The sequence below is a fragment of the Arctopsyche grandis genome, chromosome 5, assembly GCF_051622035.1.
Source record: "Arctopsyche grandis isolate Sample6627 chromosome 5, ASM5162203v2, whole genome shotgun sequence".
Taxonomy (NCBI): domain Eukaryota; kingdom Metazoa; phylum Arthropoda; class Insecta; order Trichoptera; family Hydropsychidae; genus Arctopsyche; species Arctopsyche grandis.
In genome coordinates this window covers 15,541,059-15,566,515 of record NC_135359.1, presented here as the reverse complement: position 1 = coordinate 15,566,515, position 25,457 = coordinate 15,541,059, and the positions used below count along the sequence as shown (strand labels likewise).

Below are 25,457 nucleotides of genomic sequence, written 5' to 3'. Positions count from 1 at the left end.
CTATAATAGTGAGTATAAATCTTTGACTTCAATGTTTACGTGACGATCAATGGCAATTACGTATAATATATGTATTTACGTATTACATACATATGTAGTTGTTCGCACAAATAACTATTTATATGTATGCATATAAACAATCAATATTCAAGAAAAATTAGTAAGAATACCAAAATTCATCATCTGTGTAGTCCCTTCTGAAAATAAAAATAAATTGAATATATAGAATTGCTGAATATAGAACATATATATGTATGTATATAGAATGAATTAGAACCTTCTGGAGGATGGACTTGCAACAGGTGAACAACCAACTGATCGAGGCAATACAGATTTGTTGAATTTTCCACTTACAGCAGGTAATTGTTCATAACGAGCTACTTGTCCCAATAATCCAGCACAAGAACTACTCAGCCGTTGATTAAAATTCTGAAATTTCATATCATATGAAAAAAAAACAACAAATTAATATTTTTTTCAATTGCACATAAAATAATATTAGCGATGAATTTACCGGTAAACATGATCCTTTCATTTCCCTCAAATCAATTTTCCTAAAGAGATCACAAAGTACAACTTCAGCCACAGTCGGAGGATGAGCACTGAAAATTAATTCCAATATCTCTGCAACCTATGACATAATAATTATTTAATATGAATTCAAATGTTTTTCATAATAAATTTTGTACTAGACATACTTGAGGATATCTTTCTAGATCCAATTGCAAATGTCCAGCTGTGGGTACCGGACAATCGAGTTCATATCCAGCACACATTTCAAACAATAAATGTCCAAATCCCAGTACTTCTGGAAATTGAGTTGATGAATTGCAAATAGAATTCTTCGATGAGAGTCCTAATAGAGTATTTTCTAATCCTGATATCCTGCAATTTCAAATACAAACATCAACAAAATACTATAACTTCTTATCTTAACACATTCAGCCCGGCGCATGATTTCATACATTTGCCCATGTGACGGCATTAAATCACTTTATATAATGAGTTGTCCCTAAATCTTTAGAATTTTATAGGAATTTTAGTATTGGGGTGCTCAATTAAGGAGAACCGTTAAATTATAGTCTGCTATAGCACTATCCGCGTGGCCACCGGTGGTACACGCCGGGTTGAACGTGTTAATACAACATATACTAACCTTGCAACTCCATTTTGTACAATAACATTCCCACTATGCAGATGTCTGAACGGTGGGAAGCCTCTTTCTGTCAGAAATAGTAACCCTTCGAGAATTTGTCTTCCCAGACGGCCAACTTGCCAAAGCGGCAAGCCTGAATTGCGAACACTAGCCTCGCATAATTCATGCTTACTGTTCCAATCATCCCTCCAGTGAGTCTGCAATTGCGTATTTTATATTAAATCGAAAAGTGTTTACTAATTTTATTAAAATAAAAAATAATAAAATCATATTGCCTTGTTAATGAGATCTTTAAGACTTCCCCTAGCGTTGAACGGAATAATAGCCAAACTATGACCAGAGAAAAAAGAAACGTCAAGCACGGGATAAATATATGGGTGATGAAGAGCTCGGAATAATTCCATTATGATATTGCGAGATCTTTCGGACGGATCGATTGGACAGTTGCCATTTATTGGGACCTGATATAAAATGAGACGTGTTAAAATGCTACGTGGTAAAAAATGAATATTACTTTTTATTTCTAAAATATGTCTACCAAAGTGAGAAGTCTCTCCGTTTTGATCGTCCCATCTTTCACAACAAACCAGTGTTTATTTGAACGGGAGCCAATATAATTCAGCTGTGATATGAATTCATATCTAAAATAAAAATAAAATATATATGTATATGTAGACCATAATATATGTTAATGATATTTTCATAACAAAGAAAAATACCTGGAATTATTCTCCAAATACTGTGTACATATATTAGAAGCTGCAGTTTTTTCAATTCCACACTCACTGCCACTACAAAATAAGTAATATTTTTATTTATGCTAGATTGTAATACATATATTCGAATTTAATAAAAAAATAACTATTATTATATATATGTAAAATATAAAAAAATATGTGCTAAAATAATTACCGTATCTGCATTCTGTCTTCAATTGGCGATGCTTTTAAGGAACCGCTAGGGCTGTTAATCAGCGATTTATTAAACAATAGTTTAGCAAGTGAGTCAATTTTCATAGCAACCAGGGGTGTTTTTTCATTGTTTGATTCCGGTTTGGTCCCGTTTTCGTCTGGAATAATTATTTGTTTAAAATAATTTAAAAAAATGGAAATAAAGGCATTAAAAATCGGAATGTAATTGAAAATGGATTGATTATGTAAAATTACCTTCGCTTTCATTTTCTGTTGAAACGGAGCGAGTACGAAATGAGGCTCTCTTGTTGGCAACGGCTATCGATGCCGGATTCAATTCAACAGCACTTTGTGCTCGTCTACAGGCTGGTTTCTTCTTTTTACGAAAACTACTTCTGCCGACTCTCTCTTGATAGAATCTATCATGCCCGGTGGTTTCCGGTTCCTTCTGCTCCTTGCCCTCAGCATGACGATTCATTGTTTGATATAAATTGAACATCTTGATGTTTTATTAAATAGTTGTTATTCAAAAATATTAGTAACGTAACTTTTCAATTGTTCAGATTTATATGGTCATTTTTGTATTTCGAGTATTTCTGCGGTCACTTTGAATTTTAAAACATCTTCAGTTGTATGAAGAATAGTTGTCTATTGAATAGTGTTGTAGATAACTACATATAATCAAAATATGTGTATATACGTGCTATCAACTGCGATTAACAATTAATTGTGTATTAAAAGTTAAGATATTCCTCACTATGCAGTGCTAAACATCACAGTGTCACTAACAAGATTATTATTTCCTATATAGGATTAGAGATGAGGGTGTATTCCGAGAATTTTTCATTTCATTTTCAATACATAGAAAGAAAACAAGCAGTTCTTTATTCATTTTTTTATTATAAATTTTCATCAATAATAAATGATTTAAGATATCACCACCATAAATAAATAGCCAAATTATTTTTAAATCATAATACTTATTCTTTAAAGGTGTGTATAACAAAAAAATATTAAATCAAAATATAATAACACATGCATGAAAAAAGTTTATGTTGCAGATATTAAAAATAAAGTCAAAAATTGGGTAGAAATTAATTTAAAATAAATTACGAAATGATTACACCACTGTCGTGGTGAAATAGAACCTTCTCAAAGGTAACTATACAAAGTATTTTACGAGTAATCTATTTGAAAATATATAATGTATTCATTAATTGCACAAATTAAAACAATCCAACATTGCATTTTATTTTAACAGACGTTCTAGTTTTTATGACATTGTATGCACTTCTAAGCTATAGCTTACACACACCTACAAAGCATTTCACATACAAAAATTGGCTTAGTAAGTGTAAAAATAAAAAAATAAATTTATCAGTCATTAATCAAATTAACAATACTCATTTGTGTAAATAATTACCTACATAGTCAGACATAAATATGGAAATCGGATACAGATATATAAAATAAACCATAATACATACAATAATCATTAACAATGAAATAAATTTCGAATATGTAAATTAATTTTATGAACCAGCGAATTTACGTGTACACACATATGTGCTGTTTAACGAGAAGCCAAACAAAGACTTGAGAGAATTACTAAAAAATCAATATGATAATCCATGATACGCAATTTAAATAGGCATTAGCTAGTTATAATGACCTACAATGTTATTTGAACAGTCAGCATCTAGCGATTGGTAGTTAACACATGTTTTATGCGGTTACACGACAATTGGTGCAAGTCCAAAAGGTTCAACGACAAAATGTACCCGAAAATTAGTGCACTGACAAAATGTACCCGCGACAAAATGTTCACGCGACAAAATGTACCCGCGACAAAATGTTCACGCGACAAAATGTCCACGGAAATAATGTTCAATCGACAAAATGTTCAAAAATCCTAAATTTTTAATGGAAAAAGTAACTTTTTATTGTATTATATTTATCGATGTAAATGGTACTTTTTATCGTATAGATCGCGGATGTTATTAAATTAGTATAAATTACAGGTGTTCTCAACCGTACCAACATATTCTTATTTAAATTGAACAATTACATTTTAAGCGAATGTCATTGTGACTCATTGAATATCATTTTAAGATGTCATTGAATTAATTTAAATGTTAGGGGTTCTTAGCCGTATCCAATATTTACTTATTTAAATTGAAAAAAAAAACTTTCTAAGCGTATGAACTGCAGATTACATTGAATTAGTTTATATGGCAGGCAGTAAATTATTCATTTGAAATAAAGAAAATTTTGGAGACGGTTGAGAAGCCCTGCCATAAAAACTAATTCAATGTAATCTGCAGTTCATACGCTTAGAAAGTTTTTTTTTTTCAATTTAAATAAGTAAATATTGGATACGGTTGAGAACACCTGTCATTTATACTAATTTAATAACGCCCGCGGTGTATACGAAAAAAAGTACCAGTACAAGATACCATATACATCGATAAATATTATACAATAAAAAGTTACTTTTTACACTAAAATAGGTTATTTTAGGATTTTTGAACATTTTGTCGATTGAACATTATTTCCGTGGACATTTTGTCGCGTGAACATTTTGTCGCGGGTACATTTTGTCAGTGCACTAATTTTCGGGTACATTTTGTCGTTGATCCTTTTGGACTTGCACCAATTGTCGCGTCCCCATTTTATGCTGTTGTATATACATACATTATAATGTCATACATAATATATATGGGTCTACCTCAGGGGCCCGAATGTGATACGCCCGAAATCGCAAATATCGGAAGGCAAAGATCGAAAATCGAAAGATCAAAAAAAAGGGTGCATGGTAAACGGTACATACTCACTTAATTTGCGCGAGCAGGATACAACAGGAACAAGAGGAACAGGCTTTTCCTACCATATTCTGTGCGCGCACATTAATACGGGAGGAAAAGCCTGTTCCTCTTGTTCCTGTTCTATCCTGCTCGCGCAAATTAAGTGAGTATATACGAGAGTATGTACCGTTTACCATGCACCCTTTTTTTTGATCTTTCGACTTAAGATCTTTCGATTTTCGATCTTTGCCTTCCGATATTTGCGTTTTCGGGCGTTTCACATTCAGGCCCGTCACGGAGACCGAATATATATATATACATATATATATTTGAAATATTGAACATTAATAATGGAATTTTTGAAAATAAATATGTATGAAGCAGTAATTCCCGAAGATTTTTGAATGATATAAATATGTATAATGAAAAAACTATTTCAAATTATGTTTCACATTGCGTTTAGATATCTTTATTTAGCACGCATCACAGTGAATGTGATTTAGGTATGTGTTCGGCAACTAAATTATATTTCCGTATATGTAGTAAGATCCAAAAGTTTCTAGCCACCATCTTTTGAAAGTCTTAATGACAATTTATTTTATTTTCAAAATTGAAACCACATTATGTGGGGAAAAAATCTGCAATTTAAGACTAATTTAAAAAAAATGTATAGAAAAATTGACTGGTGATTATAAAAATATATCAAATAGGTGCTTATATTGAAAATTGAAAATTTTTGTTTGATTGTATTATCTGTTTAATATCCTTGGGCCAAAAACTTTTATACCTAACTAAGTGCATATTACAATACATATATTAATTCAAAATATGTTGGATATTTGTTTAAAACATTGTTTTCAGAGACATTCATGTTATTGTATGCTTAACAACAATTAGTAAATCAAAAGAGTAAAACGTGTACACATATAGAAAAATTTATCGTATTCATTTAATTTTTTAACGATTTTACATATTTACATGTTTTATGACTAATTATAATATTATATCCAATGCATATTTTGGCATTATGTGTTGCAAATTGTTTCCATTACCAAATTGATTAGATAATAACAAAATTTTAAAAGCTCGATGCATCAGATTCTGAAGAATCGCCAGAAGAATCACCCTGTGACGAAATATTTTATATAAATATGTAGCAAATATTTATTGACACACAAATAATTTATAATACAATTACTATATTGATATTGTATATTGTAATTGTTTTTAGAATATCGATAAAAATTAAGCTTGTGGACTATTTTATCTCACCTCAAATTGTTGTTCACGTATAGTTCTGGTGCTGATATTGATGTGTAAAACACATGCTTGACCCAGTAATGCCATTGAACATGTTAACAATGCCGGTAGAGAAATTCTACATCGCCAAGCCAAATCCATTAAGAATATAAAAAGCCTTCCAGAGTTTTCACTCATTTGGATGTTTTCAAATGACAAACTATTTTGAAGAAAAATGCAAGCAAAATTTAATTTCTAGTAATAAAATGTACAACAAAGTTCATTTCTATAATAATCATCAAATTAACTGTGAGGTCAAGTGATTTTATACTTAAAAAAAACTTCATAACACGGTACCTTTTCTTAAAAAAAAAGCTGGAAATCGCAAATTGAATTTTCCGAAAAATCAATTATAAATTTTGACTTGTAGCATACTCAGTAATATAAGTTTAAAATGTTTTGTAATGCACTCGAAGAAGAAAAATCATTTATTCAATCAGTTGACAGTCGAACTGTCAAAGTGAAACCAAGCAGATACTTTTACGGCCATTTACCATTAAATCTCTAAAGTTCTAAATGTCATTCATTCGACACGACACTAAAACTATAAATATTAATGGCTACCTACTTGAGTTATATAAATAATTTTCTTTCAAAGCACCAAATTTACCGGTCTCCCTCACGGGACTGAAAGTGAAACGCCCGAAAACGCAAATATCGGAAGGCAAAGATCGAAAATCGAAAGATCTTAAGTCGAAAGATCAAAAAAAAGGGTGCATGGTAAACGCAGTGCCGGCCTTACACCCAATGGCACTCTCGGGCATTTTTTTCTAAGCTCCCTTAGAAAAAAATTTCGCCTTTAGCGCTCTAATCTAAAATTTTGTATGGCTTTTGGCACTCTAATTTTAAATTTTAGAGCACCTTTCACGCATCGTGTGGCGCCCTAACTTATTTGGTGCCCTCGGGTGCCGCTCGACCCAGCCCCCCCCTAAAACCGGCACTGGGTAAACGGTACTATGTATATATAATATATATAAGTGGCATGCGGTGAAATTATCTCTTTTTGTCATACAGCCTTGTTTAATGTGCGCGCGCAGATACGAGAGGAAAAGCCTGTTCCTGTTGTATCCTGCTCGCGCAAATTAAGTAAGTATATATGACGGGGGGAGAGACCCTTTTTATTTATCTTTTGACTTAAGATCTTTCGATTTTCGATCTTTGCCTTCCGATATTTGCGTTTACGGGCGTTTCACTTTCGGTCCCGTGAGGTAGACCCCAAATTTACATATCATCGGGGTACAGACAAAATAAATTGTTTTCCAATATTTGGTCACCGCTTCTGTTGTAAAAAAACCAAACAAGTAAAATATAAATAAAAAACAAAATTTATTTGGTAGGACGTATATTTCCCGCTTTTATGTAAATAATGTATTCAATTTATTTTTTCAACAGTTTATATTTATAATATACAAAAAACAGTGTCACATGACAACGACATACATTTTAAAATATATTAAAATGCCACAATTCTTATATTTTTCCTAATTTTTGGTAACCAGTTGTTACTTCATAAGAAAAGTCACTGAAAAACAAGTTACCATTGAATCCTATTTTTATACATTGCATAAAAAATATTCAACATCGTTTTTATATAAAACTATATAAACACAAATAAATAAATATGCATGTATTTGTATATGTATTTAAAGGAAAAAAAAGGTATTAAATGAAAATTGGCACGAATATATGTTTAATGGTAATAACAGTTTAATGGTACTAAAAAAATATAAAAAGCAGCGTATACATGTAAATTAATAAAAAAGATATATATTATATTTTAATGTCAATGTAAAAAAATAAAATCTGGATATAATCCTCATGAGATACAATTTTCCACTATAAATAATCAGTCAAAATAATCAATATGATCCCCGGATTTATAGTTCCCAGCGCAGATTACATCGACACATTTTTTGGCAGTTTGACCTGGCTGAAGTAATTGTTTTTCATTTTGCATCGATACGAAAGAATCTTTTAAAGAATCATTAGTAGCATTATCGATGATATGTTGAACCATATCTGTCTGAACCGGTCCCGGTGAATAATTTAAAACTTTGAGTTTAGGATGTTCTTCGGCGAGAACCTTGAAATACATTTCTCTGGCAGCTTTTCCACTGCAATACAAAGCTAATCCTGCAAAAGGTTTCATACAACACAACGAAGTAATATTAACAACCAAAGTACGGTCTTCATAATCACTGCAAATTTTTAAAAAAGTACAATTTAAGGATGCAATATTGAAAACATTCAAATTATAATATTCTTGCCACATTTTCAAATCGTTTAATTGATCAGCCGGGACAGTCACATCACCAATGGATCCAGCATTGTGAATGATAATATTGGTATCAAAATATTTTATATCAGTATTTGATAAAGATTCTATTAATGCACTTTCTAAATCGTTCACGGTAGCAGTTGACAGATTAATAGATTTTGTAACAACCTTTACGCTAGGACTGTTAATTAATGATTTTGTCATCTGCAAACCGTCTTTATTTCTGGCTATCAGCACCATAAGAGAAGCAGGTCCCATTTTATGAGCACATTCTATGGCAATTGAACGTCCAATTCCTTGAGATGCTCCAGTTATTACACAAAAACAACGTCCATTCAGGTTAACAGATAGAGCCATTTTTCTTATAAATATTACTGATAGATTAAGATCTGGAACTTAAATATACATTAAAATTTATAATCAACTTTTATAAACTCAATAATAATATAGACAACATTTAGAAAATAAACCTTTCTCTAAGTGTAGCCCAAGGCAAGCAGACAGATTACAAGTGTTGCCATATAGACAAGATTGACAAGCAAACAAAATTAGTACATTTTATAGTTTACATAAATAAAGTGAATCCTAAAAAAGTAATAATTACAGATCACAATATATGAATATGCATAAGACAGGTAGGTATTTTATAAAATTATTATTTTAATTTGGGAAGATAATTGGTCTTTTATTTTTTAAATATTGGTCTTCATTACACAAAATGGTCAATTGTTCTTCATAACACAAAAACTTCTGAATTTTTAATTCACTTTTTCAGTCACACTAGAATCATGTTAGAGTCTTATTAGATTAAAAATTAAACTCATCAATTACAAATTCTTCTTTCTTGGAATTACAAATTCTTTTTTCAATAAAAATTGTCTAATGTGTTAATATTCATCTGGTTTAGTTTATTTATAATATTAATGTAAAAAAATTATCACCAAATAATATAATTATGTCCATTAAGAGGGCTGTAAACCCGAAACCTTAATTTTGTTGCCGTTCCTTTCTTCGATATATGTGTTCCGACCAAGTCTTCATGGTCAGCTTTCGTGGCGTTACGACCAAAGGAGCCGTTTTGGAGGGAGATCGGCGTCGAGCGCGCGTCCCCGCCTCCTATTCGTTTTCCGCTTCGGTCGAGTGAACATCTCTGTTCGCTACCGAGTTTGTTCCCACCACCGAGTCCCGATCAGCTCAGCCTGGATCGGCAGACGATACTGGAAGTACAGCTTCAGTATACGTCCGGTGAGAAGTGAGGAAATCCTGGTCTTTCTTCGTCGAAGTCAGATCACGTAGTCACGTGAGGAGTGAGGTTATCATAACCTCTCGAACACGTGCGCGCTAATTTCACGACGGACTCCCCCCCCCCCCTCTGCTTGATCTCTGTATATACATATATATATAAAATACAGTCACCATACAAACAGAATTATAACCTGTTTTTATTATTATACAATTTCCCCCCTTTTTCCACATCACGCATCCCACGCACATTACGAAGGAGAAAGGGACATAGCAGAGCAGCCGACATCAGCAGAGACCAGACCACCGACGACGAAGGAAGGCACCTTGAGGAAACCAGCCCCGCCCACGCTTACCACGAGCTTCTACAAAACCGACTTCCGGGGTGCTCTCGAGTTGAACATCCCTGGAGTCTGTACATTTTGGTCCTTCGATTCCGTATGTCTTCAGAGCTGGTCTTCCAACGTCGTCGAATCCAGGTTGGTCGTAATTAGCATTTTTCTGTTGTTGTTGCTATTTTTTTTGGTCGTCAACGTCCATTTTGTTTTTTCCCGCGTCCATTTTTTCCTTTGTTTGATTTCGTCGCATTTCAATAATGGCGTCTTTGAGTACGCTTAAAAATACGCGGAAAAGAATTCGCGCTCGGTTAACGAGAAACGCGAATCAATTGGGGGACGATCTGAGCATCTTCGAGCTCAGAATCAGGCTCGAAACAATCAGACCATTACTGTCTGAATTCGAAGCGATCCAAGCTCAGATAAACGAGCTGGACCAAGAAGAGGCGCAGGCCTCCGAATCCGTCGTGGACCTATTTGATAGGGAGCATATGGCCGCCTTCGTGCGATGCACCGAAGCAATCAATTTGCGTGAGCCGCAATTGAGCGCTTCACCGTTAGATGGCGCTAACCTCACAATGTCACCTGTACCGCAATCAAATTCGGCAATAAAATTGCCCCGTTTGGAGTTGCCCACCTTCGAAGGCAACGTCCAAAATTGGCCGCTTTTTTCACAACGCTTCTTGGCCGCTATGGCCGGCGAGAGTTCGCAAATCGCCCGGTTCCAATACTTACTAGGAAGCCTAAAAGGAGAGCCCCAACGTTTAGTTGACGGCTTGGAATTAGCTTCAGATTCATTTACGAGCGCGTGGTCCATTTTGGATCAACGCTATAACAACAAAAAAATTGTTGTTCAGTATCACCTTCAGGCATTGCTTGAAGCCGAGCCAGTCGTGAGCAACAATCACGTCAGTCTGCGTCGTCTCATAGATGATGCCAACATGCATGTACGTGCGCTCGTTAACTTGGGCGTCCGGGTCGAGACCTGGAACGAGATTCTGGTGATGTTTATCACCAGAAAACTCGACCGGAGTACACTTCTGCAATGGGAGCTTCAGACTCCCAAGTATGAAGACTGCACGTTTAGCAAAATAATGCATTTTCTAACGTGCCAGTGCCAATCGATGGCAAATGCCGACTTCGTCTTAAAAGGCGAGTCGAATCCTCGACCAAGAACCATTACGAATCCGAAGGCAGCAGTTCTGCATGTGAGGAGGGAACGCCCCTCCTGCATCAGTTGCAGCGGAAGTCATTCTCTGCTAGCCTGTCCATCATTCCGCCAAATGAGCGGTGATGAGCGTAGGTCGAACGCCATAAAACGTCGACTATGTCTCAACTGCTTGAGGCCAGGGCACATAGTTCACGCGTGCCAAACAAAGCAGAGATGCTTCAAATGCGGTCATGCCCATCACACCATGTTACATGACTCAACTCCATACCAAACTTCGCCTTCAAATAAGGCCAAACATTATCGGAGCCCCAAGAAATCAGAGAACGCCAAACCCGTAAAATCATCGTTGGTTTTACACTCGGTGAGACGCGTATCGCCTTCTCACGCCCGAACTGTCCTATTATCCACCGTGGAAGTACAAGTTCGCGGCGGAGATGGGCGTTCGCACAAGGTTCGAGCATTGTTAGATAACGGCTCCGAACTCAACCTCATCTCTGAAGACTTAAGAAGGCGACTCGCCTTAAAGTCGAAAAGGATGGACGTCAACCTGGTAGGAATAGGTTCAAATAGGACGTCCATTACTAGTGGCGCGGTAATTCGAATTCTACCGCGCATCCCCAATCAGGGCTCCAGTGTTGATCTCGATTGCGCAATCATGCCCGAGATCGCGAATCAACTTCCATCGCGCAACGTGTCCGAGATTCGGAGCCATTTGCCGCTTCATCTCCCCCTTGCCGATCCGTCATTCGATATTCCCGGTACAGTGGATATGGTGATAGGCAGCGACGCCTATCATGCGATGTTACGCAATGGCAAACGTACCATTTTAGTTCCCTCCAAGTCACGCGGTGACAGAGGAGGACGCATCGCGATGATGAATACAGCTTTCGGCTGGATATTGGGCGGCTCTCTAGAAGCGCCCACAGTTTCAAGCGATTCTCGGAATTGCCATCACACAACGGGTCGTGATCCGTTATCTTGTTTTGGCGCGAGACGTCCAGTCAAGACAGTTACGCGTCCCCTGGACGAATCGCGTATTTACGCGGAACGAAGATTCCGCTTGCCGAAGCGCAATGTACCCGCGCCCTTTAACCCTCACATCTTTCGACCTTCCCAACCCAGCTCCCATAACTCCTGGCCAGTTCCTAGTTGGCGCACCACTAGTTGCGCAACAGCAGGAGGATCTGGTCGATCAACCCGGAGCGAGGGTGCTACCACACCAGCACATGCAGCAGCGGCCCCTGGCAGACAGGGGCACAGGAGTAGGTCCTACTACTCCTCCATCAGCAACACCAAGCGAGCAGTCCGGCGAGTAGCTCGACTGCCAGTCGAGCAGCACTCAGTGAATTTGTGCAACGGTGTGGCGAACGTTCATAACGTCCCACATTAAAGTTGGCGCGTTGTTTGTATCTGTGTTGTGGATTCAGTTTATGTGTTTTAACTTAAGTTTTTGAGTTGCTTTTCTTTTATGCTTCTCTTGTTGGTTTGATTGGTGCTTTGTAATGGAGCTATCAGGATAGATTGGGACATATAACGGTTGAACAATATTGTTACCTAGCATTGGTGTTGGTTATTTGTTGGTGTTTTGGTTGTTTGTTTGTCTATTTTTTGTTTGTTTCTTGCCGGCTTAGTCAGCTGCTTATGTAGGACGGGAAACTGACGGTGGACTAATGTTATTTTGTTTGCTGACTGGGTTATTTTGTTGTGTTGTTTTTTATTTTGTTGTTATTTTTTTGCTTATTTGCTTGGTTTTTGTGTATTTCATTAGTCGCTTGTGCACCATTAATTCTTGTTTGTTTTGGAATTCGATCCTCTGACTTCCAACGGGGGGAGTATGTTCCGACCAAGTCTTCATGGTCAGCTTTCGTGGCGTTACGACCAAAGGAGCCGTTTTGGAGGGAGATCGGCGTCGAGCGCGCGTCCCCGCCTCCTATTCGTTTTCCGCTTCGGTCGAGTGAACATCTCTGTTCGCTACCGAGTTTGTTCCCACCACCGAGTCCCGATCAGCTCAGCCTGGATCGGCAGACGATACTGGAAGTACAGCTTCAGTATACGTCCGGTGAGAAGTGAGGAAATCCTGGTCTTTCTTCGTCGAAGTCAGATCACGTAGTCACGTGAGGAGTGAGGTTATCATAACCTCTCGAACACGTGCGCGCTAATTTCACGACGGACTCCCCCCCCCCCCCTCTGCTTGATCTCTGTATATACATATATATATAAAATACAGTCACCATACAAACAGAATTATAACCTGTTTTTATTATTATACAATTTCCCCCCTTTTTCCACATCACGCATCCCACGCACATTACGAAGGAGAAAGGGACATAGCAGAGCAGCCGACATCAGCAGAGACCAGACCACCGACGACGAAGGAAGGCACCTTGAGGAAACCAGCCCCGCCCACGCTTACCACGAGCTTCTACAAAACCGACTTCCGGGGTGCTCTCGAGTTGAACATCCCTGGAGTCTGTACAATATGTATATATTGAGTGAATGCGACAATATATATCAATATATATATATATATATATATATATATATATATATATATATATATATATATATATATATATATATATATATATATATATATATATATTTAAGAGGGCTGGTGTCCAGCCCTCTTAAAGTACAGAAAATATCAATTGGTAGATTACCAAATTAATTTATTTTAATGTAAGTAAACGAAGATATCAAAAAACAATACAATGCAGTATGTACGTATGTAAATAGATGACTTGTTTGTTTGCGTCAATGAACCCGAGTACATGTTTTGGATTGGTCAGATATAAATATTATATGTATGCATAATATGGTAATCAACCTCCAACTTATTGACTGCTGATTAATTACCATTTTGAGTAATCGAAATATTCATCCAGATATCAGAATCATATTATTACAATTTTATATACATATGTATGTAAATGTAATAGTTAAAATATATTAGTTCGTATAATCTAATATATAATTTTGAAAGAGACTTAGCATATATGTAACCTTGGTTGGTTAATTCGTAGACAACACATTTTTTTTTTCGATTTATAGGCGCCGATTCGATTTTTATCGATTCAAATGATTCAAAGTCTCCGGGGTTGAAGGCGCCGGGGGGGCCCACGGATTCTGCTATACATATAATTTCGAAAGAGACTTAGTATATATGATTGTTGGTTCTTGACAGTCAATTTAATAAAAAAAAAACAAATGAATATTCAAATAAATTTATATAAAATAAAACTATTCAAATAAATTTAATAAAATGTTTACTATTAGATTAGTCATGTTTAAGCGGTTTATATTACAAATACCGAGCGAAGCCGGGCAAAACCACTAGTATGTTATAGTTAAAAGTCAGATATTTTGATTCACTGTTTCAATTTATCAACTAATTATGCGATTTCCTTCAGACAAAAAATATTTGATCTTTTTATTAAGTTATTAAAATTTCAAAAAAATCCGACAGATAAAACGAACTGGGAGTCCTATCAAATGGGTAAATAAGTGGAGACAAGGAACGAACCTGAAAACTTATATCTGGCGAACAAAGCTTGATAGACATGTCACATGACCCATTCGAGACATATTTTCGTTTCCGCTATGAGGTAGGAATAAATTTGAAAATTATACTGTATTTATATACTATCTGTTAACAACGCGTCAAAACATGGCGTTTAAGCGAGTGCGAAATGCGATGTCGCAGCGAAGTGTAATACATAATTGGTGTTTGATCGTGAGGCGCGAGCCCCGCTACTAAACAAGTACCGACAGTTTTTAGTCGAAGGTTATTAATTAGGTGTGAAGTTTTCGAAAGGTCACAAAACATGCCCCCCCCCCCCCATGTTATATTTATAGTTTTGACACTGCAATGAACGCTAAAAATTTCAATCGCTGTGAAAACTAACCCTGTTATTCTCAAATTTAGTGTAGTTGTTGTTGTCGAAGGGAGTGTCTTCGAATTCAGTGTATTGTTCAATGTAACGTAATTATTGGTTGCATACTGTCACTTTAGTAACACTTTGCTACCGTGTATTTGTTTGGCTAAGTATCAGGGCTGTGGAGTCGGAGTCGTAAAAAAATTAACCGACTCCAACTGCTTCTTCTTCTAATGCTGAATCCGTATTCGGACGTCGTTGACTACCATGGGCAGACATCGTTTCAATTAGAATCTCCAATTTTATTGAAGTAAATCCACTAATAAATTGAAATATAATAAATTTTATATAAAATCTTAAATTATTTTCAAAATTTAAACTGATTTTCTAACGTGTTTCGGTCAAAAAAGTTTTTGATATTAGTTATTAAAATTTTTTCGCATTCTGCAAAACTACGTCAATATTTATTTATTTATTATTTATTTATTTTAAACAGACCATTGTGGCATAACAGGAATTCCTAAAGCGCCACAATGGTCAAAAAATATAACACAAAAAAGAAAAAAAACAAAATAACAATTAAACATAAACATAAATACATCCATACATACATAAAAAATAGCATTTAATAATAACAGATAAAGTAAAAATATCAAATAAAATATAGCATAAGGAATGCCTTGCACCTACAGCCAGTTTCAATAAATATGTAAGAAACAACTACAAATACAAAACATCCCTGTAAGGCCCAAATGGAAGAGAGTTAATCAAAATTTCACTCATAAATCACAATCAATCATGAAAACAATGATGAGCGCAGACTACCAGATAAATGGGTTAGAGTAATTTCCGACAATTTACGCTCACTAAGGTGGAAAATATCACATTCAGTCTCGGCAGCAACGATTTCATTAAGAAGTCGGATAGCTCTTGGAATAGGAGCCATTCGAAAAAGAACTGTGCGGGCAGGAGGTACAGCCAGCAAATGATGATGTCTACCACGCACATAGTGATTAGGGACATAAAGCCCCAACTGCTCCAGCAACAACGGGCATGACGCATTACCACGTAAGAGCAGGAGAACGAAACGAATTAATGAGAAGTTTCTCCGAAGTTCAAGGGAATTATACCCAAGCATGCCCAAAAGGAAAGGAGTGGGGTAGAGATATGGGTAATACCCATATTCTTTCCTATATAGGAAACGAAGAAATGCTTTTTGCACTTTCTCAATCATCAGAGAGTAATTTGCTTCATGCGGATTCCACACAATCGCATTATACTCTAGCTTACTTCTCACAAGCGAATTGAAAAGCAAGCGAGAAGACAAAGGATTGGAGAATAATCTTGCATATCTCAAAACAAATCCAAGTCGACGAAAGGAAACGTCAGCGACTTTTTTGATATGGTTGTGAAAGGTGAGCTGAGGATCAAAAGTGATACCCAAATCGACAATAGATTCCACACGCTTCAACAAGACGGATCTAATGGAATATCCGTGACAATAGAGTGAATGTGCACGTCCATAGCTCATAATTGCACATTTGTTTAAATTAAGTTCAAGGCCTAAACTAGAACTGAACTCCAAGACAGCGTTAATATCAGCTTGAAGGAGAGAGGCTTGCCTCTCATCCTTGACAGCAAAAAATAATTTAACGTCGTCAGCAAACAAGAGACATGATGCATTACATAAAACTCTAGGGAGGTTATTAATAAGAATTGTAAATAGTAATGGGCCTAAAGTGGACCCCTGAGTAACACCAGATCGAGTAAAAAATGAAGGAGATTCATAAAGACCATATCTAACAAATTGCTTCCTATCACTAAGATAAGAAGCAAAGAGTTTAAGAAGACGCGTTGAAAAACCCACTTCAGCTAACCTGATCAAAAGAGCGTCATTATTGACTTGATCAAAGGCTTTACGAAAGTCAAAGTAGGCTACATCAACTTGCTGACCAACGTCAACTTTAGACATGATCAAATGTGTGAAGCAGGCGAGATTAGTGGTAGTGGAACGACAGGGTGTAAAACCATGTTGCTCATCACACAATAATCTTTTAAACTGCGCAAGAATCAAACGGTGAAGGATGATGTCAAAAATTTTGGGAATATATATGTAGGTACAATATCATAGATGTTTTTAATCAGATAGACGGATTATTGCGTAAATTGTGATCGCGCGCACGACAATCGTTGCCACAAAAATCGCGAATACGGAATATCTGGCACCCGAGTTTTCGTTGCTTTTTGCGGAATAATCGCCGAACCATATACATAATTGTACGGCATCGTATATAATAACACTGTTCGACACGAAAAATGGTTAAAAGTGAAAATACGTAATTTTGACTTTTGATTTGAACTGACAACTACTTAGAGAGATTTGAAAGCTGAAAAGTACTACAAATGAAAGATAAAATACCCGAATATATATTCCAATATGAATTTTGAACAGGAAATCAACAGATTTTTAAAAATCGACCGAATAAGACCGATAAAATCGACCGAAGATATAGAAAAATCGCGCGATTTAAAAAACACATATAACTCCGAATTTCGAGCCAATCAACACTTTTTATTACCAAATTCGTGTTCACTGGGCATAGATCTATAAGAAAAGTTATATCTCGTCTCTGAACCAAAAAAAAAAGTCGTCATTTGTCGAACAGTGTAATTGTCTAATGGTGCGTACGCACCAAGCCAACGAACGGCCCACAGGCCAACTTTTAAGACCAGTAGCGTACAAAATATTGAAATAAAAATTAAATTTAAAAATTGAAATTAAATATCAAAATTAAAACTATTATTATTATATTAAAATTAAATTCAAGTATCGAAATAAAATTATAATCATTATATTAAAATTAAAATTAAATATTGAAAGTTAACCATAATGGTGCTTACGGACTAAACCAACGACGATTTTGGGTCAACTTTTTAACCAGCAGTAGCGTACAAAATATCGAAATAAAAATTAAATTTTAAAATTGAAATTAAATATCAAAATCAAGCTAAAGAGCGAGATTGAGCTAAAATTAGATCATCGTTGATGTTTTGAATTACAACAATATTTTGAATTACGACGATACCGCATTTAAAACTAGAGAAATATTATAATTTCTCTGCGTACGAGCGAAAAAAAATATTTTTAAAGTCGTCACGAGATGTTACTGTATTTCCACTTGGATGATCGATAAAAAAAAAACAATTCATAAAAAAACGCGGTGTCGGATGTCGGTGATTTGTCAAAGGGTTTTTTTTCTTTCGTCGAAATAAAATTAATAATCACACATTATCCGATAAATTTTACCTCTGAAATGATTTAATTACTTGATTTATTTCGACGAGAGAAACAATTGAAGAATAAAAAAATCCGTTTGATGTGACCGACAACACCCCGGGTTAGCAAAAATCGTTGGATCACCCATACTAATACATGATATATTCTCAGTAACTGCGCATTACGGGGAAGTAAAAATAATAATTCTTTGATTTTTTTTTTCGATCTTAGTGCGTATCTACGTAAGTCAAAACATCTTCGACAAACAAAAGTCGAGGATTACCTGTATGTGTGTAATAAATTGTGCATGTTCTGTTTTAACTTTCAATATTTAATTTTAATTTTAATAAAATGATTATAATTTTATTTTGATACTTGAATTTAATTTTAATATAATGTAACGTTACATAGAGAGACGCCCCGTAGACCGGTGACGTCATGGTGACGCCGACCAATGGTGGAGTCGGGCGTTGCGGCCAATGGCTACACCCGACTCCTTGACCAATGACTATACGGGTCATAACGTGCATGCGCTGAGCGCTGAATATTTATAAGTATGGTGCGCTCTCGAACGGTGGCATTCGGATCCTGACCTCCACCGGACGAGCAGCAATAAAGAACTGGAACCTGCCTGCGTGTTTTCTTGTACCTCGACCTGACTCCACTTACCTTTGAATACTCTTCAATAATAATAATAGTTTTAATTTTGATATTTAATTTCAATTTTTAAATTTAATTTTTATTTCGATATTTTGTACGCTACTGGTTTTTAAAGTTGGCCTGTGGGCCGTTCGTTGGCTTGGTGCGTACGCACCATAATGGTGCGTACGAACCAAACCAACGAACGGTCTCTGGGCCAACTTTTTAAACCAGTAGCGTACAAAATATCGAAATAAAAATTAAATTTAAAAATTGAAATTAAATACACAATACAGGCCGCCGTTGATACCATTTCGTGGGAACGGCAAGCCGGCGTCAAAACGAGTCAGAGAAAACAAATGGACGATGACTGTCATAGCGCATCCCACCATTGTTCTTTATATAATGTTGTTTCATGTTTTTTTGTATACTATTTTTTAAATTCTATATTATTTTTTCCCTGAATGAAAATGAATTTTTCAGAGTATGCTGTTGGTCGGACCTGGATTTGTGACTCCAGGTTGATCGTTTCCTATCAGAGTTTGCCAATTTTCTCTGATTTCATTGTTGAAACGGTTCCCGGAAAAAAAAATTGGCTAAAAATCCTTCCTACCTACTGTGTCACCACTATTTGAAATTTGATGGATGTACAATAAAAATTTATGTACAATTCATAGATGTCTCGTTAATTTGCGAGTTTTTTCAGTGTCTCGCAATTCAACGACTTATAATAAAAAAATGCTGCATTTGTATTTGTAATTGGCCAGGAAGGCGCATTGTGATTTACCTGTAAGGCCTTCCTGGTATATATGTAAAATAAAAAATAAAAAAATAAAAAAATAAATTTTGCCAGCACCGTAATCCCGGTATTCAGACTAGTTTCAGCACCGGGATTCACGGTACCAGAAAACAACGGGATCCCGGGATTGGAAGCCTTAATACATATGTTGTGCATGTATGCAGGTTTGAAGTGAATCGTTTAAGCGCCAAATGGCGCGCCGTGACGACATTCGCGGCGAGCTCCGTTGCGATTTGCACGAAAGCAAAAGTGCGACGGTGGGGAGACGGACGGGGAGGCGGGCGAAGAAGGGGGAAGGGAGAGGGGAGAGGGGCTCGAGTCGATGGTGTGAGTGAGTGGTGGGGGTGGAAGTGGAAGTGGAAGTGGAAGTAGTGATGGTGTGTGGTGTGATGGTGTGGTAGTGTGGTGGTGTGGTGGTGTAGTGGTGTGGTGGCGGCAGTGGGGGGTCTGCGTTGGCTATTTTGACGGGAAGGTCGTCACGCCAGCCGGCCGCCCCCCGCTCGCCGCCCTCTCTCCCCGCCTCGCCGCCGCCGCCGCCGGCTAGACCCGCGCCAGCCGCGCCATCCGTCTGCGCCACGGCTTCTCAACCTCCGCAACTCTCGCACCCGCACACCGCACCCCGCCTCCCTACTTCCACGATCAATTGCACAATTGCACAATTGCTCGAAATTCAAGTAGCATTAATTTAGAGGGAATCTTCTTGTGCACAGCAGAATTGTAAAAAAAATCATAATCATTTTTAACCCTTTAAGTGCTGACCTCTTTTCTGTTGAAAACCCCCGCTACGCTGAAAATTTCTCAAACATTTCCAATTAGAATTATTTAGAAATCCAACAGAAAGCAGGTATAAAAATTGTAACTAATCCAAACAAACCCGAGATAACTGGCGCTGAGGATTTCGAGTTGTGTAAAGGTGTGTTTAGCTCTAATATATTGTTGCGTGGACGTGAAGAGGGGGCTTCCAGAATCGGATAGAAAGACACAGGAGGGTTGTAGAACGTGTTTATTCGTGTGCTCTCGTCGGCGCTCCAGGTCGGAATGGTTTCCAGGTAGTAGTGGATAATATTTTAGAGATAGTTCCATGGAGTTTACTCCATGCCTATCGATCTAGCGAATTATCTGGGATCCGATTCGCGGTGATGTTGTGGTGCGGGCTGGCGGCTGCTCGCATTACTGATTTGGATGGCTAGAACACTAAGCATAGGTTAGTGCATTAACTATGGGATACTGTTACGGTTAGTATGGTTAGTTTTATATTTAGAGGCTATAGTATTATGTTAGTGGTTTGGTTAACTTAACTTATGGTTATTGTTGTCATAAATGTATATTTACAGATTAATTCTATCTATCCTAGTTTAGCCTATACCCATCTTCAAGATGTCGATGGGCCTTTGATTGATCGTGAGTTTGGTCTCACTGAGGGAATTTATCAGAGGGTTGTCTATCTTGCCGAGAGACTTGAAGTAGTTCACGGCAAGTTTGTGTACGTGTTTGTCAAGGTAGTCAATGTTTAGGTCATTGTGAATTATAGTGTTGGTTTCCAGGCTCCATATTTATACGGGTTTGGTGCAAACGATCGAAAAGCGCCAGACAGATTGAACCACAGATTAACTGGATGGCTGCTTTAACACTTTCAATGCTGAGCTAGAATCCGTGCTATGTTGATATTTTATAAAATAGCTCAGTCTCACAAATGTTTTGACAGTGTTGGAGGTCAGACAATTCTTGTTATGCTGCGTACGAACCAAACCAACGACGATTTTGGTCCAACGTTTTAACCAGCAGGATAAAACCAGTAGCGTACAAAATATCGAAATAAAAATTAAATTTAAAAATTGAAATCAAATATCAAAATTAAAAATATTATTATTATATTAAAATTAAATTCAAATATCAAAATAAAATTATAATCAATATATTAAATTTAAATTAAAATATTGAAAGTTAAAACAGAACATGCCCAATTTAAATAAATTTTCGAGATTGACCTAAAATTAGATCATCAACAATCACATACAGGTAATCCTCGACTTTTGTTTGTCGAAGATGTTTTGACTTACGTAGATACGCACTAAGATCGAAAAAAAAATCAAAGAATTATTATTTTTACTTCCCCGTAATGCGCAGTTATTGAGAATATATCATGTGTTAGTATGGATGACCGAGTGATGGTCCCAACCCGACACGTTGTCGGTTTATCAAACGAAATTTTTTTAGTCTTCAATTGTTTCTCTCGTCGAAATAAATCAATTAATTAAATCATTTCAGAGGTAAATTTTATCGGATAATGTGTGATTATTAATTTTATTTCGACGAAAGAAAAAAAACCCTTTGACAAATCACCGACATCCGACACCGCGTTTTTTTATGAATTGTTTTTTTTTATCGATCTTCGACGGTAGAAATACAGTAACATCTCGTGACGACTTTAAAAATATTTTTTTTTCGCTCGTAAGCAGAGAAATTATAGTATTTCTCTGGTTTTAAATGCGGTATCGTCGTAATTCAAAACATTGTTGTAATTCAAAACATCAACGATGATCTAATTTTAGCTCAATCTCGCTCTTTAGCTTGATTTTGATATTTAATTTCAATTTTAAAATTTAATTTTTATTTCGATATTTTGTACGCTACTGTACTTTTAAAAGTTGGCCCAAAATCGTGGTTGTTTTGGCGTACGGACCATAAGAGAAAAAAATCTCACTTCCAGCTTATAAAATTTAATGATTTTTTTTTTATTTTCATCACATTAATACAAGAATTATACTTGAATTTTTTCGTGACGAGCACACGTGTTTAAGAGGTCGAAAAAAATAGTGGAACAAAAATCGAACAAGAGTAAACTGCCACTTCCGGTTGACGGTTGCTTACCAAATTTTATAAATAACTTGGTATTAAGCTTAAACTTTTAGATATGAAATTTCAGTTGAATAAATCAGACGGTTTCTAAGAAAAACATAAAAAACCGCGATTCTCTAGAGTAAAAGTACTACTTTTGGTTCAGATAAAAATATTTAAAAAATATAACATTATAAAGATTATTGTGTCTATCATATGTAAAAAAATAGGCTGTCTTCCGAAGATTCCCACCTCTAGCGCAGCGAAAAAAAAATTGTAACGTAGAGATTAGGTGGGTGGCGCTCGTGAACCGATGGCTTACGAGCGCTAATCACCTGATCTCTCGTTCGCGCCAAAATGTCCTCGCCGAATGAATAAGCCGTATGTAACGGCCAATGGCATCGCCCCACTCATCGACCAATAGTTTACATGTGTATGTTTGTATGTGTGTTGCGCCCAACGGGCATAAATGTTTTGAATTACGACGATACGCATTACAACCAGAGAAATATTATAATTTCTCTGATAACGAGCGAAAAAAACCTTGTTGTTATTTCTTATTAAAAGTCGTCACGATATACTACTGTTTCCGCCGCCGATGAGACATTAATCAAAAAAACTGTCGGTGATTTGTCAAAGGGTTTTTTTTTCTTTCGTCGAAATAAAATTAATAATCACACATTATCCGATAAATTTTACCTCTGAGATGGATTTAATTATTTGATTTATTTCGACGAGAGAAACAATTGAAGACATTATCCGATAAAATTTACCTCTGAAATGATTTAATTAATTGATTTATTTCGACGAGAGAAACAATTGAAGACTAAAAAAATTTCGTTTGATAAACCGACAACGTACCGGGTTGGGACCATCGCTCGGTCACCCATACTTATAAATGAGATATTCTCAGTAACTGCGCATTACGGGGAAGTAAAAATAATAATTCTTTGATTTTCTTTTTCGATCTTAGTGCGTATCTTCGTAAGTTAAAACATCTTCGACAAACAAAAGTCGAGGATTACCTGTATGTGATTGTTGATGATCTAATTTTAGGTCAATCTCGGAAATTTATTTAAATTGGGCATGTTCTGTTTTAACTTCCAATATTTTATTTTAATTTTAATATACTGATTATAATTTTATTTTGAAATTTGAATTTAATTTTAATATAATAATAATAGTTTTAATTTTGATATTAAATTTCAATTTTTAAATTTAATTTTTATTTCGATATTTTGTACGCTACTGGTTTATCCTGCTGGTTAAAACGTTGGACCAAAATCTTCGTTGGTTTGGTCCGTACGCAGCATTAGAAAGGTCAAAAATGTTGTGCCCACTATTCTGTCCACACCCTTGAACGTATTAAGCTGAAAATTTATATTTGTATTCTTTATGTACTAACTTAGAGCTGATAGCATTTTGGTCAGAATTCGTAAACCGGAAGTAGTATTTTTTTGAAAACAATATTTCATTATTTTATTTTATTTTACCAGTATTTATAATACTGATAGTGATTTTAAGTATTAAAAAAAATTTGAACAAAATCCGACAACCGGAATTAGAACATTTGTCTTGTGCAAGTTTCCATACATTTGCGCTCAATTTGTATCGCTATCATAGTTATTAGTATTTTAAATCTGTCTGTACGGTTCAATATCGAATTTGAGACATCCATGGACAAATTTGCAGGATAAGGTTGCTAATTTGTTGGAACTGTTTCAGATAAACAATCGACCTTGGAGTTACTTATTCTGTTCTTAGGTCTGGCCAGCAGCACAGTCAGGGTTTGAACCCGTGACCACACAATTGAATGAATCATTGATCTACGCTGCTGGTTGATCTATACCTTCAAGTACCAGATTCGTTATTTTAAAATATTCCGAGTGGCGATTACGTGTCAACCACGTTCGTTCATATAACTGACTCAATCTGAGTGGACTCGTATTCTCAGTGGTCAACGTGTGCTACTAGCGACTGAGAGATCCCTCGACTGAGATTCGAAGTATTTATGAGGTGTTGCTGGTCGGATTTGGATATTTGTGCTCCAATCATGGTATCTGAATAATCGTTGAAATGATTGACTACCAACCAATGACATCCCGTTTTTTCCCCCATTTTTGTTCCTATCTGTGTAACCCTTTGACCCTTTTCCAGGTACATACAGGTTTTGAAATTGATAATCGTATTATGCAGTATTTGCTGATAAAATAACAAAAATGGTGTTTCCTTTTGTAAAGATAATAGTAAAATACTAATTGCAATAAAATAAAATAGCAGAAATTTTGATGAATAAAACATGACATCATCCACTTGATGTATCGAGTCATCGAAAAAAAACAACAATTTTTTTATCACCCGTTTGAAGTACCATTATCAATAATTATGATAAGAAAAAAGTGATTTTTTTATGCATACATGATTTAAACGTAATCAAGTTCACCGTTCCAAATATTTTTACGAAGTATTGTGTGCTGTAATTTTTCATTGGCTTTCCAGACCGCAAAGCAAGGAAAGTGAGAACGGTATCAATTAAATAGACATAATGAATTTTGTGCTAATTTTGTCTATAATTGCCCTGAAAATATTACGTTAAATAAAATTTGATAGGAAATCACTCCAACTCTACCGTAGTGGAGTGACTTCCCATCAAATTTATTTCGTCAGTTGCAGGAATTCACCATCCACTGCTGGATGAAGCCTTTCAAACACGATTCCATTCGTCTTTGCTTTGTGCAACACTAATCCATTCTACGGCCCTACGCCCTTATGTTCACCACTTCGGAACTTTTCTTGTCCACCTTTCAATATTTATACATATATTATAATAAAT

At 35.9% G+C, this 25,457-nt stretch overlaps 3 protein-coding genes across 7 annotated transcripts; all 3 read right to left on the bottom strand.

Annotated features, from left to right (window-relative positions):
* Positions 1–95: 95 nt before the first annotated feature.
* Positions 96–2,566, bottom strand: Slob (Slowpoke binding protein). The gene is made up of 10 exons (XM_077430798.1): positions 2,323–2,566; positions 2,069–2,225; positions 1,876–1,947; positions 1,695–1,797; positions 1,432–1,617; positions 1,157–1,353; positions 699–885; positions 515–631; positions 278–429; positions 96–197 (listed from the first exon to the last, which is right to left on the bottom strand). Exons 1-10 carry the CDS (start codon positions 2,564–2,566, stop codon positions 158–160), a joined length of 1,455 nt encoding a protein of 484 aa, XP_077286924.1. The 3' UTR covers positions 96–157.
* Positions 2,567–5,244: 2,678 nt separating this feature from the next.
* Positions 5,245–6,633, bottom strand: LOC143911768 (uncharacterized). 2 transcript variants are annotated; one of them, XM_077430797.1, is made up of 3 exons: positions 6,468–6,633; positions 6,144–6,330; positions 5,245–5,997 (listed from the first exon to the last, which is right to left on the bottom strand). In XM_077430797.1, exons 2-3 carry the CDS (start codon positions 6,306–6,308, stop codon positions 5,950–5,952), a joined length of 213 nt encoding a protein of 70 aa, XP_077286923.1. In that variant the 5' UTR covers positions 6,309–6,330; positions 6,468–6,633; the 3' UTR covers positions 5,245–5,949. The 2 variants fall into 2 exon arrangements, with proteins under 2 accessions (XP_077286923.1, XP_077286922.1); XM_077430796.1 differs by lacking the exon at positions 6,468–6,633 and having other exon boundaries at positions 5,851–5,997; positions 6,144–6,339.
* Positions 6,634–7,498: 865 nt separating this feature from the next.
* On the bottom strand, positions 7,499–8,983 carry LOC143911540 (sepiapterin reductase-like). Of its 4 annotated transcripts, none has more exons than XM_077430441.1 (2): positions 8,919–8,983; positions 7,499–8,843 (listed from the first exon to the last, which is right to left on the bottom strand). In XM_077430441.1, the coding sequence occupies exon 2, from the start codon at positions 8,803–8,805 to the stop codon at positions 8,017–8,019; it is 789 nt and encodes a 262-aa protein (XP_077286567.1). In that variant the 5' UTR covers positions 8,806–8,843; positions 8,919–8,983; the 3' UTR covers positions 7,499–8,016. The 4 variants fall into 4 exon arrangements, with proteins under 4 accessions (XP_077286567.1, XP_077286568.1, XP_077286569.1 ...); XM_077430442.1 differs by having other exon boundaries at positions 7,503–8,843; positions 8,904–8,955; XM_077430443.1 differs by having other exon boundaries at positions 7,509–8,837; positions 8,919–8,982.
* Positions 8,984–25,457: the final 16,474 nt, after the last annotated feature.